General features: G+C 44.8%; 1 protein-coding gene across 2 annotated transcripts in view; it reads left to right on the top strand.

The window, feature by feature from the left end:
* ttc7a (tetratricopeptide repeat domain 7A) overlaps positions 1-12,355 on the top strand; it is a 57,675-nt gene that overhangs the window by 21,118 nt on the left and 24,202 nt on the right. For both annotated transcript variants that reach the window (XM_061040699.1, XM_061040701.1), the window contains exons 13-16: positions 4,241-4,358; positions 4,689-4,746; positions 5,083-5,155; positions 5,234-5,394. In XM_061040699.1, the coding sequence (XP_060896682.1) occupies positions 4,241-4,358; positions 4,689-4,746; positions 5,083-5,155; positions 5,234-5,394 (410 nt within the window). The remainder of the gene's footprint in view (positions 1-4,240; positions 4,359-4,688; positions 4,747-5,082; positions 5,156-5,233; positions 5,395-12,355) is intronic.

Raw genomic sequence — 12,355 nt, 5'->3', positions numbered from 1 at the left:
CATTAGCTGTTCTTTGTGGTTAGTGCTTGGTAATTAGAAAGTGTTAGCATGCTAACATGCAAAAGTGTGATGTGGTAACATAGGCTGATAAGAAGTGGATAAAGCTTCCTGTTTAAAAAGTGAGGTAAGTGTGTCGTAAACCTGCACTCTTTCTAATGGCCAGCAGGGGGCGACTCCCAGTAGGTCTGATTGTGTAGATGTTTCTGAGTTCATGGTCCTACATGTCAGTTTATTTAATTCCTCGGTAAACATTTTCCTCATGACTTTATGGTCTCACTCTGCGCTGGTGTGAAAAGCTGTCAATCAAACCCTGGTGTTAACCAAACATCGCCACAGAGACCGCTTTTTTCTGACTCTGGTGGTGCGGTATTTTTGTAGCCGTGCCTGCAGTGCCTACAATTCCCAGGATGCATTTCAGTCATTGGCTCAGTTTCCTGCATTTCTTGACCTGTAAAATCTGTAGCAAATAAATGTTTCTGAACGCAACCAACAATCTGTAAACTGTCTCCCCGTCCACAACATCCTCTGCATTCAGATTTAGGGATAAAACTTGTTCTTTTTTGAAAGTTAAACCGCCTGGAGTCCTTGAAGGTGGAGACTAAACACTGAAGTATTTTGAAGTTCTTCAGGTGCACAAACTGTGTCAAATGACGGAGGCTGTTGATGGAGAAAAAAAATCATTTTTGAGCTGCAGAGAAAGAGAGCTACACAGAAGCAGTACTCGTTGCACTGGTTGCAGGTTCCTCTACAGATCGTTATGCTATTTTGTGCATCCCGGACTCTCTCTGCCCATATTCCCTCTTAATCTTCGGCTCACTGATAAGTAATCTTAAAGGTCCAATCAGTAAGATGTGTAGTGAGTGAAATGATAAAGTGACCTTACTATATGATCAGACATTAAAGAAACATGCTATGTTGAAGTGCTGGCTTCTCTGACAACAATGCAGCAGCCAGTATGTCCTCCTTCTAACTTTAGATTCTGCTCCTGAATGCTCTGGATTTGTTTGGACCAGAGAAGGTAGGCGGGTTTAAGACACCCCCCGCTCTGCCGTTTTGGACGCCCCTCGGTTTGCCAGATATGAGACCAGTTATCAGGTCAAACCAACAGATGTTGCAGTGATGGAAGCGGGCAAGAGAAGTGGTTCAGATAGAAGTGATTGTACCCGACCTAAAAAGCCTCTGCATGTTTCTAATAAGCTCCACGAGCAGAAACGTGCTCAAACTAGAATCAATATTGGAGATGCTTTTGAAAAATGGAGAGAGGTTAGAACACAGAAAGGTTTACAGACCGATGCAGAGCTGGATAAACACTGAAGCTTCAGAGTCCACCACATGGTGACCTGTGTGAGCATCCACTCTAGAGAGGAGGGGGAGACAGCTCTCTATAATGTTTTGAATTTGGACTGCAGTACCCATTTTAAACACTAGGTGTCAGAGTTACATATTGCTCCTTTAAAAATAAGGGTGACTATGGGCTACGTTTTTACTTCCAGGGGTCACTATAGGAAGATTTAACTTAAAGCACCCATCCATTTATGTCAACACAAAGTGCATGTAAAGGTTAGATTACAGACATGGATCTATTTTCCATCTGGAACAAAAGAGATGCAAAACAAGTCTGCATTGTGATGTAGTATTGGGTACAGTCAGTTTAGTAATCCATGCATGTTCACTTTCATGGAGTTCGACCTGCCTCCTCATAAGATGATAAGCTGAAAGGTAGAGTCAGGTCTACATGCAGCGCAGCCGAAACGCAGCCGCTCTGTGTCGCTAATGTTCGAGGATTGACTCTGAGGTCACTGAGGCAGAGTGAAAAGTCCTGCTGTTCCTGATCAGGACGGAGAGGGTGACATCATGAAGGGAGGGAGGATGAATGGGTAAGGGCGAGACAAACAGAGGGAGAGAGAGAGAAAGGGGTCAGAGATTAGGAGAGAGGAGCTAACGGGGCGAGTGGATAGAGCACATCTGTCAGAGGCTGGAGATCATGGCAGGCCGGAGACACTAAGGAGCTTACAGCCTTAATCACAATGGGACTCTACGGCCACAGTGCAGCGGGGCATTACAGAAATGGGCCACCATTATCCACCATCAGCCCCACCGGACAGTTAGCACCATAATCCACCCAGCAACATTGTTGTGTCTGTTCATTGTGTTTCGGCTGCAAGTACAGAAAAATGTAAAGGCCAAAACTGAGGGATCGTTCTTATTCTGTACTCTGAAGTAAAGAGAAGGAAGTCACAATTTCAACCATTAAAGGGAAAATGCTCCCCCCCCCCTCCCCTTTGTAAACAAAGTGTTTCTGCAGCGTGCTGTCGATCTCCTCGTCTGAATCCAACCCGCTGACAGCACACACAACTATAAAAATAACTTTACACACACACACACATTAACCATCTTTTCTTTATGATGGTGTGGTTGGTTTTTGTAGCTCATGTAGAAACATCAGGATTCATTTCAGACTCTTGAATAACCAAATAAAATCTCCTCACAGGAGCTTTAATGCTTTAGAAAATAGTCAGCCTATTTTATTTCCCTTTGCTTCTTCTAACACTCATAATGTTTTGGAACAGTGAACGATCGCAGATAACATGAAGCCCTCTGCTGACTCGTCACATCTCTGCTAACTGTACCCTCTGAGAGCAGAGCTGCTTTTTTAAAATTCCTTGAGAGCAGTTTTGCAGATGCGAGGTTTCCAACCGACATCAGCGACGAGTTCTTCTTTCACACCATTCAAGAAGAAGAAGAAGAAGAAAACCCTAATCCTCCTCGGATGTGCACGGACGCACTGTGTGTTTAAATGGCTGCTATTGTGTGCAGGCTTTGAACTGAGGATTCACAGAAAGAGACACACGGAGAGAGGAGGAGGAGGAGGATGAAGGGAGGTATGAGGAGGAGGAGGGTGTCAGAGCAGTTGGCGTGCTGTCAAAGACATAACCCCCCCCTCTCGCCCACCTACCCACCTGCCCCCCGCCCTCCACCAGTCATACCTCACACACTCTGACACACTTTCTCCTCGGCTCAGTTCGGCCACACACACCGCCTGCAGTCTGCTGTGTGTGTGTGGGCGAGCGAGTCTGTGTGTGTGTGTGTGTCCTTCAGCAAACTCTGCGTCGTCCTTCAACTGAATCTACTCTGACTGTCCTCACACTAAACTCACAGCACGCTCAGACATCAAGACTCCATTCCCTGCTGCACCTCACACACACACACTTTCCTCTCCGCACACACACACACACACACACACTCATGCTGCAGAAGAAGCTGCAGGTCCCTTTAACAGAACTGCAGCACAAAACCATAGAAGTCAATGAAAAAGGATGTAGCCACCTAGACGTCATCTGTTGGTTTTTAGCAGCCACGAATATACCATTTGTGGCCAACAAATGTTTTTTTCTGAACCATATTTGGACAAGAGGTGGAGCTAGCTAACACAAGCTAAGCTAGTAAAGTGCATCTGGTAGTCACTGTGAATGTGATTTTTATCAGGATGTTAATTTTATCAAGCAAAAGCAGGTCTTTAAAACAATCGCAACGACCACCAGGGCCTGATGTGCCAAATACTACAGTTCCTCCAGTGTCCACTAGAGTGTCTCCTGCAGTGAGTCAGTCCTCATAGAGCTCCATGTTAAAATAAACATGTTTACAGTCTGGTACAAAAACAGTTTGGGTCTCTAGATCTCATTTCTCTCTTCAACTGTACGAGCTGAATGTTTATACAACTCTCCTGTTATATATATATTAAGGCTTAAAGGGATGTAGAATTAGGGGGCGTGGCCTCTTTGAGTGACAGGTGGGAGCTGCTAGCTGACTGCTATGTGTCACCTCGTGCCAGGAGCTGTTTTCAGCAGGTCGTGAATGTGTGCCTAGAAATAAAATACTGTAGTTACTTACAGGTAAAAACAAGCTCAGGCAGAGTACCTAGTACCAAAACGTTACCAATAAATGTCTGTTTGCAAGTTAGACAGTGTGCAGGAGTTTACCTGTAAGGTTTGATGGACACATACTCTTCTATGCACCTGTCCTATGAGATAGATGTGTGAGAGATTTTTCTTTGGTTTTGGAGCGTCCAAGGTCCAAACTTCACATTTTATTCATGATATAAATCTGACTTTATACTGAAATTATAGAAAATGTGGGTCATGATCTTTCATGGTGAAGTTGGTGTTGGATCCTGAGGCTATACTAGTTGAGTACCACTGCTTTAGAAGTTCATTAAGTACGTTTGTGTGTGTGTGTGCAGTTTGAGGAGGCTGAGGCCCTGTCAAAGACTGTGATGTCGATGGGAGAAGAAGCCGGAGAGTTTTTACCGAGAGCTTACCTGTCTCTGGGACTGAGCTGCAGTCTGCAGGCCTCTGACGGTAAGAGCAAAAAAAAGCAACACAGAGATTAAAATAACAAGAACGTCCTCTCCCTCGGATCACCAAGTAGTCCTCTTGAAATGCTTAAAAAAATACTAGAAAAAGGAGAGAGGAAAACATGTAGGTTTGTTTTATCTTTTCTTGAATATGACCTTTGCTTCTACACTTAATGCTAAGCTAAGCTAGCGGTCTCTGTTGTATCAGTTCTCTCATCAAGAAAGCAAACACTTCACTCTTTTCAGATGCAAAGACTAGTGACACCCACTTTGTTTTATCTGATTTATTGAGTGTAACCTGACTGAGTAAACTCTTCATTCTCTCTCTCTGCAGCCACTCTGAAAGCCGACCGCGATGAATTCAACAAACGAGCTCTACAAGCTTTGAAGAAGTATGTTTCTGTTCATTGCCTGTTTTTATTTGTCTGACCTTTGCATTTTGTTTTATAGCCATGCTAGCAAACAACTGTTAGGGTAAAGAAAAAAAAGGAAAGTTGAAGTAAATAAATAAATAAATGGCATTTTTCAGCGTTGACTGAGCCTACACTCTGACGTGTTTATGTTTTGGTACTTCTCTACGTCAAAGAGAAACTGGTGAAATCGTAAACAAATAATTTTTGGCCACAGATCTGCTGTTTTTTGGACATTCTGACAGAGAAATGTTACCTGTCTAGACGACATTACATGAAGCAGCAGGTGCTCTCTCTCTCTCTCTCTCTCCTGCACAGAGCGCACTCCTTAGACCCTCAGGACGCTCAGATCGCCATGTACCTGTCTCTGCAGCTGGCTCTCGTACGACAGGTAAACTAACATTTTGATTTGATTAGTTTTTTAGAAAACACTGCAGGTTGTAAGTGTTACCTGAGCTGTGTCTGGCAGGTGTCAGCGGCCCTGGAGCCCCTGCAGGCGGCCCTGTCTCTGCGAGGGGACGACGTTCACTCGCTCCACCTGCTGACGCTGCTGCTGAGCGCCCAGAAACACCACCGTCACGCTCTGGACACCATGAACCTGGCCCTCAGCCAGCACCCTGGAAACTTCAAGTAAGGCCCCCCTGAACCCGCCCACTCACACACTCACACACAGAAAACCTGTTGGAGGAAGTGTCGGTGAAATGAGGATAAAGACCTGATTAATCGATAACAGAACACTTGAATAGATTCCCCTTTTACCATGTTTCTGTGTGTCAGAGAAGCGTGAGATAGAGCAGAGAGACCCGGACCTGACACCAGTCCTCTCCAGGGATTGGGTGTCTCACACACACACACACACACACACACACACACTTGACGCCTTATTTAGCCGTGCCGGAGGGGAGGTCTGCATTGCGGTTTCTCTTCCCCTCGTACACTCTTACCTTTTTAACACTGCAGCTCTGACCCGAGCCCGAGCGCTGCCCTCCCCGCAGATAAGAGACTGAGTCTGAAAAACGATCTACCCTCTGTGCTGCTCTAAAACGGTTATAGTACTTTTTAAGAAATGGCAGTGTGATCATTGAAGGGCAGGTGGGGATTCAGTGATCCGATGTGGAATCGAACCTTTTTGGCTTCAGGAAGTAATCTGATGAAATGCATGATAAACTGAAAAACTTAAACTTAAAGATCATCCCAATAGATGGCCCGGACTCTTTTAATAGCCTGGTGTTGCTGCACGTTTTGACAAATAAAGGCCGGACAAGATTAGAGGCCCCCGCTGCATTTAGTGTTGATTAGTCTGCAGATCAAAAACAAGGACTGTCTACAATGAGTGAGAAGCTCGAGTCCTGCCGGCTGTGTTGTTGTCAGAGCCGTGTTTACTTGGACGGGACGGCCGGCTCCTCCCCTTGTGTATAAAAACTGTTTTAGTCAAGAACTAGAGAGAAGAAGAAGAACATACTCACTGATTATTTGGATGTTAGTTAGAGTTTTTAGATCACGTCCGTTCTGTGTCAAGTTACGAGCTAACTGAAGAGCGCTAACATTAGCATGCTAACACAACAATGCAGACCACAGGTGATTGCAGCTCGAGCCGAGAACAATTTTTTCCACCGCTTGCGCTTGTACGTGATTGACAGGCGGGTGCAACGTTAAGAGCCTTAAGAGTCGTTAGGTTGACTGAAAGTTTGGCTGAGACAGCATTTCCAGCATGGAGACCGCCATCGATGGGACTCTAAAGCCCACTGCAGGAACAGACGGGTGACGTCACTGAGGCTTCATCCATTAATATTCACAGTCAAACACAGGAGTTGTTGGTTTACTGCTGCCTGGATTGGTTAGTTTTCTTGTGTTATAGTGTAATTTGAATTAACTATGCAGAACATATTTCAGTTTTTATGTCAAGAGAGTGATGTAACATCTGTTTCTGGTAATATTCCTCTGAAAGGATCCTTTCTGTAAAGTCAGAATAACAATTTGAGCCTGTCCAACAACTTTTAGTGGACGCACTTTGACCGATTTAGGATTATGTTGCAGCCATTACAGCCTGTCTCACTGCTGCAGGCTGAAGAGATCTACTGGAGATGTGCAGAAACTTAAAAAAAAAAAAAGGTTAAGGACTATAAATAAAGGAATTCCCCTTTAAGGCAGTAAACAGAAGTCTCAGCCAAAATCCTCGTTTGAAGATCGTCTCATTATCTCAGAGGAACAATCCCAGTCAGTCCTCCTTCAAAACACACTCATTAGCAGCACAGGAAGCCCAATTGTATCACCAGAGAATCAACACTCACAATTCAGTCCGGTTTCCTCTCTCTGACCATAATATGGGAGCATGTTGCATCATCTTCGGGATGTGTTTTCTCCCCATTACAAAGCCCAGCAAAGCATTTCATGATGCAGCCATGTGGGGTCACTGTTGGCCTCCACGGTCCCAGCACAGACGGACGGGGTGCATCCATACATCGGGAGGGAGAGGGAGGGAGGGAGGGAAGGCAGAAAAACAAGAGAAGTGATGAAACAGAAAAGGGAAGGAAACACAGAGACAGAGTGGGAGGACGGAGGACAGACGATGGTTTTATAATTACGCCAGCTTCACTCATCACTGCTCTGTGTACAGATGAGGAAATCAGCTCTCTCTTTGTAAACATACACACTCACATGCGCACACACACACACACACACACACACACACACACACACACACACACACACACACACACACACACATCCTCCGTGGAGACACTTGACTGCTTTGACCCATTTAAGAGCTCCTTTCCGGGCTCGGCCAATCACATTGCTCTCTGCGCCAGGAATCCCCATCGCCCCGGTAACCATGAGGTCATATGGGTAGAGCATCAGTTGTTGTTCCAAAACTGTTGTTATGGAGCGGAGAGCGAGAGAGAGAGAGAGAGTGAGAGAGAGAGAGAGAGAGAGAGAGAAAGAGAGAGAGGGCAGTTTTCTGACTGAATTTTCACTGAAGGTCCCATTAATAGTATCACAGATTTATTGATCTCATATCTAATTAAAATAATAATCACTGACTCGTCTGACAGGCCCGTGTGGTGTATTAGAGCGGAGCTTACTGAAAGGTGAAGTGAGTCCTGCACACACCTGATGTGTGAGCTCTAGCGTGACCTGGCCTGGTTCATCTGAGCCTCAGCTAACTCTAATTAGCTCCCCTCAGCCTCTCTCTCAAACGGCTGCTGACAGTGCTGCAGCGAGAACGTGTGGAGGGATGGCCCTTTTTTTATTTCTGCAAAACTCGACCCGTACGTAGGCAACTCAACGATGCAGATGGACACAAATGTTTGCAGGACACCTAAGGTACGATGGAGACGCTATGCCCTGAGAGCCAATCAGAGTTGAGATTCTCCTGAGATGGAATCACAATGTTTGGATCAGAGCCGGGGCTGCTCGATTGTGGCAGAAATCATAATCACGATTAATTTAAATGATAATGAGATAACGATTATTAAACACGACTGCTTATTGATTTTACAACATCTGCATCATGTGCATGTATCAAACACTACCACACTACCGGTTTCAAGACCACTTTTTGAAGGTCTCGCTCTCGTCTCGGAATCAAAAGCATTTTTACTCGGTCTTGTCTCATCCTTAGACAGGAAGGACTCAGGATTTTAAATCAAGACCACTACTGACAAGCTTTTTTCCATCACTGTGATTAGAAGTAAAAACGTCTCTTTCTAAAAGAACAAATAATTTCAATTCATTTGTAGTTTCTTTTTGTTCCCCTGGTTACGGCCACAACCTTTCCAGTGTTAAAGACTAAGTGAGTGACACGCCCCCTGCACACAAGATGATGACGTTTCAGTGATATTTATGGTCTCAGTCTCTGGTCTGCCTTGGTCTTGGTCTTGTCTCTGTCTTGAAACACTCTGGTCTCAGTTAGTGTGGTCTTGACTACAACACTACTCTAAACAAGCAACACATGAATATTAAGTATGTTTTTGAGGTAGTGGTGAGGTACTCTTGTGACCAAAAAATAAAAACAAACACATTAGCACACGGGACAAAAACCTTTGGACCAAATGAGCACAACACGGCGTGCTGCACAGTTATCATTTAATCTTGATTATCTTGTTTTCATGATCGTGGGAAGCCAAAACTGTAACTGTATTTGAAACTGGATTCATTGCCCCGCCCTTATCAGAACTCAAAAAACAAACAAGCATTTTAAAAGCTGTGTGATCTCAGCTCTCGGGAATTGTGGCCATTAGTAAGTCAAACTAGTGCAAGGCAAGAAACAACAGAACACAATGACTACATTCTGGTTGTGATACATTTTATGTTTCATGACAATATGAGCTATCTAGAAAGTTGAATCCTGTAAAGAACAAACTTCTCTCCTGCAGAGTTTCCAGTTATCATGAATAGAGATTTACAAAAGTGTTTTTTTTTAATTCCCCCTGAAAGCCCCTCAGAGATGTTTGATTTTTAATATTCCTGATTTCTTTAACAAAGGGAGCTAAGGCGAGACTCGTCATCAGATATTGATTGCCAACAGCTCTGAGGATCTGTGAGTTGACACTTGTTATCAGATCGACCATGACGGATGATGATGTGAGGTATAAACCGCCTCTTAAACACAAACACAGAATGACCCGTAGCTGCTTGCTAGCTGTGCATCATTAGGGAGGAAAATTATTATTGAGAAAGCACTCAACGTCCCTGAGTGCAGAATGAGCAAACACAATGTGACCCAAATCCATAAATGTGGTGCGGAACAAAAACCAAACCAAATGATTTCAGGTTTTAAGAGAGTCAGTCGTCTCTCAACCGGAAGGTCGGGGTCTTTTTGATCCCCCGCTCCTGTAGCCACATGTCCGATCGATCAATCATTATTTGTAAAGCGCCAATTCACAACAAGTGTTATCTCAAGACGCTTAACAATGGGATTCGATGCAGGAAGGATTTCTCCTTGTATTCCTTGCGTTCCGGTTGTCCACACTTCCTTGCTGCTGAGGTGGAGCTGTCTCCTTTGGCAAGACACTTAACCCCAAGTTTTTCCCACTGCTTTGTCTGCAGTGTATGAATGTGTATGAATGGGATTAGTTACTTCTGATGGTCACTTTACTCAGCAGTCTCTACCATCAGTGTGTGAATGTGTAGGTGTGACCTGAGGTGTAAAAGAGCTTTGAGTGGTCAGAAGACTAGAAAATAAATATACAAGCTCAAGCCCATTTACCATTTGAGAAAAGTTCAGTGTATAACTTCATCAGAAAATACGATACAACAATCTGGTGTCTGATCTTTGTTGATGTCAATTGAAAATCTTCATCTGTGCAGGTGTATTCAGACGGCTAACCCGAACAAAGAACTTTACATTTTCACATTATTTAACATCATAGTGCAGAACATCTTCATGTGCTGCAGACAATGTTTAGAGGAATATGGAAAATATGGAACCAGAGCGCCCTCTGGTGGACAAATTAGGTGATGACACCATTTTGTAATCACCTCAAGCGTTGTTTTCTGTTTTATGCTCTGTAAAAAAAGATAAACCATCGTCACATATAAGAAAATAAACAGCGCACAGATATATTTGTGATTAGCTCATATCAGCCTCCGTCATGTCCGTCAGACTCTACCACAAACACTTACATTTGATAACCAACAGTAGGCCCCTAATGCAACCTCAACCTGTACAATGCACGTGAAGAATAATTCAAATCTGGCCAGAGTATGTGGATTCACTCTGGATGTTCTGGGCTGCAGAGAAACTTGTGTTTTCTCTGTAACGAGCTCACTGAATAACAGTTTGCTTTGCAGCGAGCTTCACACATCAAAGCTTGTATCAGGCATGTTTTAGAGCATGCATGTGTGTGTGTGTGTGTGTTGTGGGGGTGGGGGATGGGGATGTGGGTGTACATGTGTAGAAGATCCTAATCTGGCTCATGCATGTTCAGTGTGTGGGTGTGTGTGTGCATGCATGTGTGTGATGCTTGTTAGCCGCTGCCTCTCTGCACCACAGCAAACTGTCAGCTCGCTGTAGCACTCCGAAGTCCTCCCCTCTCCCCCATCTCTCTCCCCCCCCCCCCCCCCCCCCCCCACATCCTCCTCCATCTCCTCCTCTCTCTTCCTCACTCTCTCTTTCTCCTCTTTTTTTATCGCTTCTTCTCCTTTGCTCCCTTTTCTTTGAAATTCTAATCACCCAGTAAACAGGCATGTATTTCAATGTGAAACAGGATTTTTGGTTCAGATTGAGAGAGCCGAGGAGAGAGAGAGAGGGGGGGAGAGAGGGGGGAGGGTTGTGTGAGAGAGAGAGGTGGGGGGGGGGATTGTGGTCTCTGAGTTTGTTCTAAAGAGAATGATTAATCCCAGCCTTTGATTCTGTGTTCATGTAACGGGATGTTGCAGCATGAGAAGTGTGTGTGTGTGTGTGTGTGTGTGTGTGTGTGTGTGTGCGAGTGTGCGTGTGTGCATGTTTTGGTGTACGTTAGTGTGCACATGCATGCCTGGCTCCTGCACGTCTGCACTGGCGTGTGTGCTAATCTCTTTGCATGTTCTGATTGAATGTATACACACTCACACACATGCAGGAGTATCATGTGTGCACGTGTGTGTGTGTGTGTGTGTGTGCCTGCAGAGAACACACACTCTGATCTGTGGGAGTGCAGAGTGAGTAATACTGTAGCTGAACCACTTTTTCAGAGGAACATTATTAGCTATTTTTATACTGAGTTTACGCCGCCGCTCGCTGCTCTCAGCCTGCCGCGGTTTACACTGAGCTGCACCGCTCGCTGCTGCTCACCTCCTCGAACACTCACACTCACACACACACACACACACACACACACACACACACACACACACACACACACACACAGACACTCACACAGAGGAACACAGCTTGCTCCCAGGAGGCTGAAATGACAGCCTTTGTAATCCAAAGTGTAGTTTGAGTGCTTTAATCTTGATGGAATCTATCTTTTCTGGCGCTGCAGGGAAACACTGGCTGTGATCAGGTGGTGGAGAAGAAGCTGGAAAACACTCTGTCCTCAGAATACTCAGATCAGCTGGAGTTTTACTATGATGTGAAGGCTTCATGTAAAGACACCGACTGTGTAAATGTGACTGAGAGCCGTTTCCACACATGCACTCTTGAAGATTTCTGGAAAACTCCAGACAGACTGCCCCTGAAATCTTCCTGACTTGCTTGTTCACACATGCACCTCACAGCAGGAGTCGTGTCAGATGGGAGGGGGGAATTCTCAGGTGGCAAGACGTAAAAAAGAACATCATGGATATGGTGGAAGAAGCACCAGAACTAGACGTTTTAATGACGGTTATATCACTACTTTGTGTAGTTCAACACGATCACAATATCAACCAAAAGAGTGGAGAAGAACATACTGGAGAACAGAAAACGTAATGAAGCAGTTTCATTACGCGTTTGGAGATTGCACCGATCACGTTCATTCGGTCTAATGTCACAGGATATAAACATCACTGACCCCTCCCGTTGGCTCATGGGGAATTTCCCTGAATATTTCCTGCTGCATTCTCAGCATTAGCTCCCCCCAAGTTTACGTGGAAAATGTACCAGAGGGCTGGCCGGAAAAATTCC

The sequence above is a fragment of the Labrus mixtus genome, chromosome 6 (genome assembly GCF_963584025.1).
Source record: "Labrus mixtus chromosome 6, fLabMix1.1, whole genome shotgun sequence".
In the NCBI taxonomy this organism is placed as follows: Eukaryota; Metazoa; Chordata; class Actinopteri; order Labriformes; family Labridae; genus Labrus; species Labrus mixtus.
The sequence above is the reverse complement of the archived record's forward strand: the minus strand, read 5'-3'. Positions and strand labels throughout refer to the sequence as shown.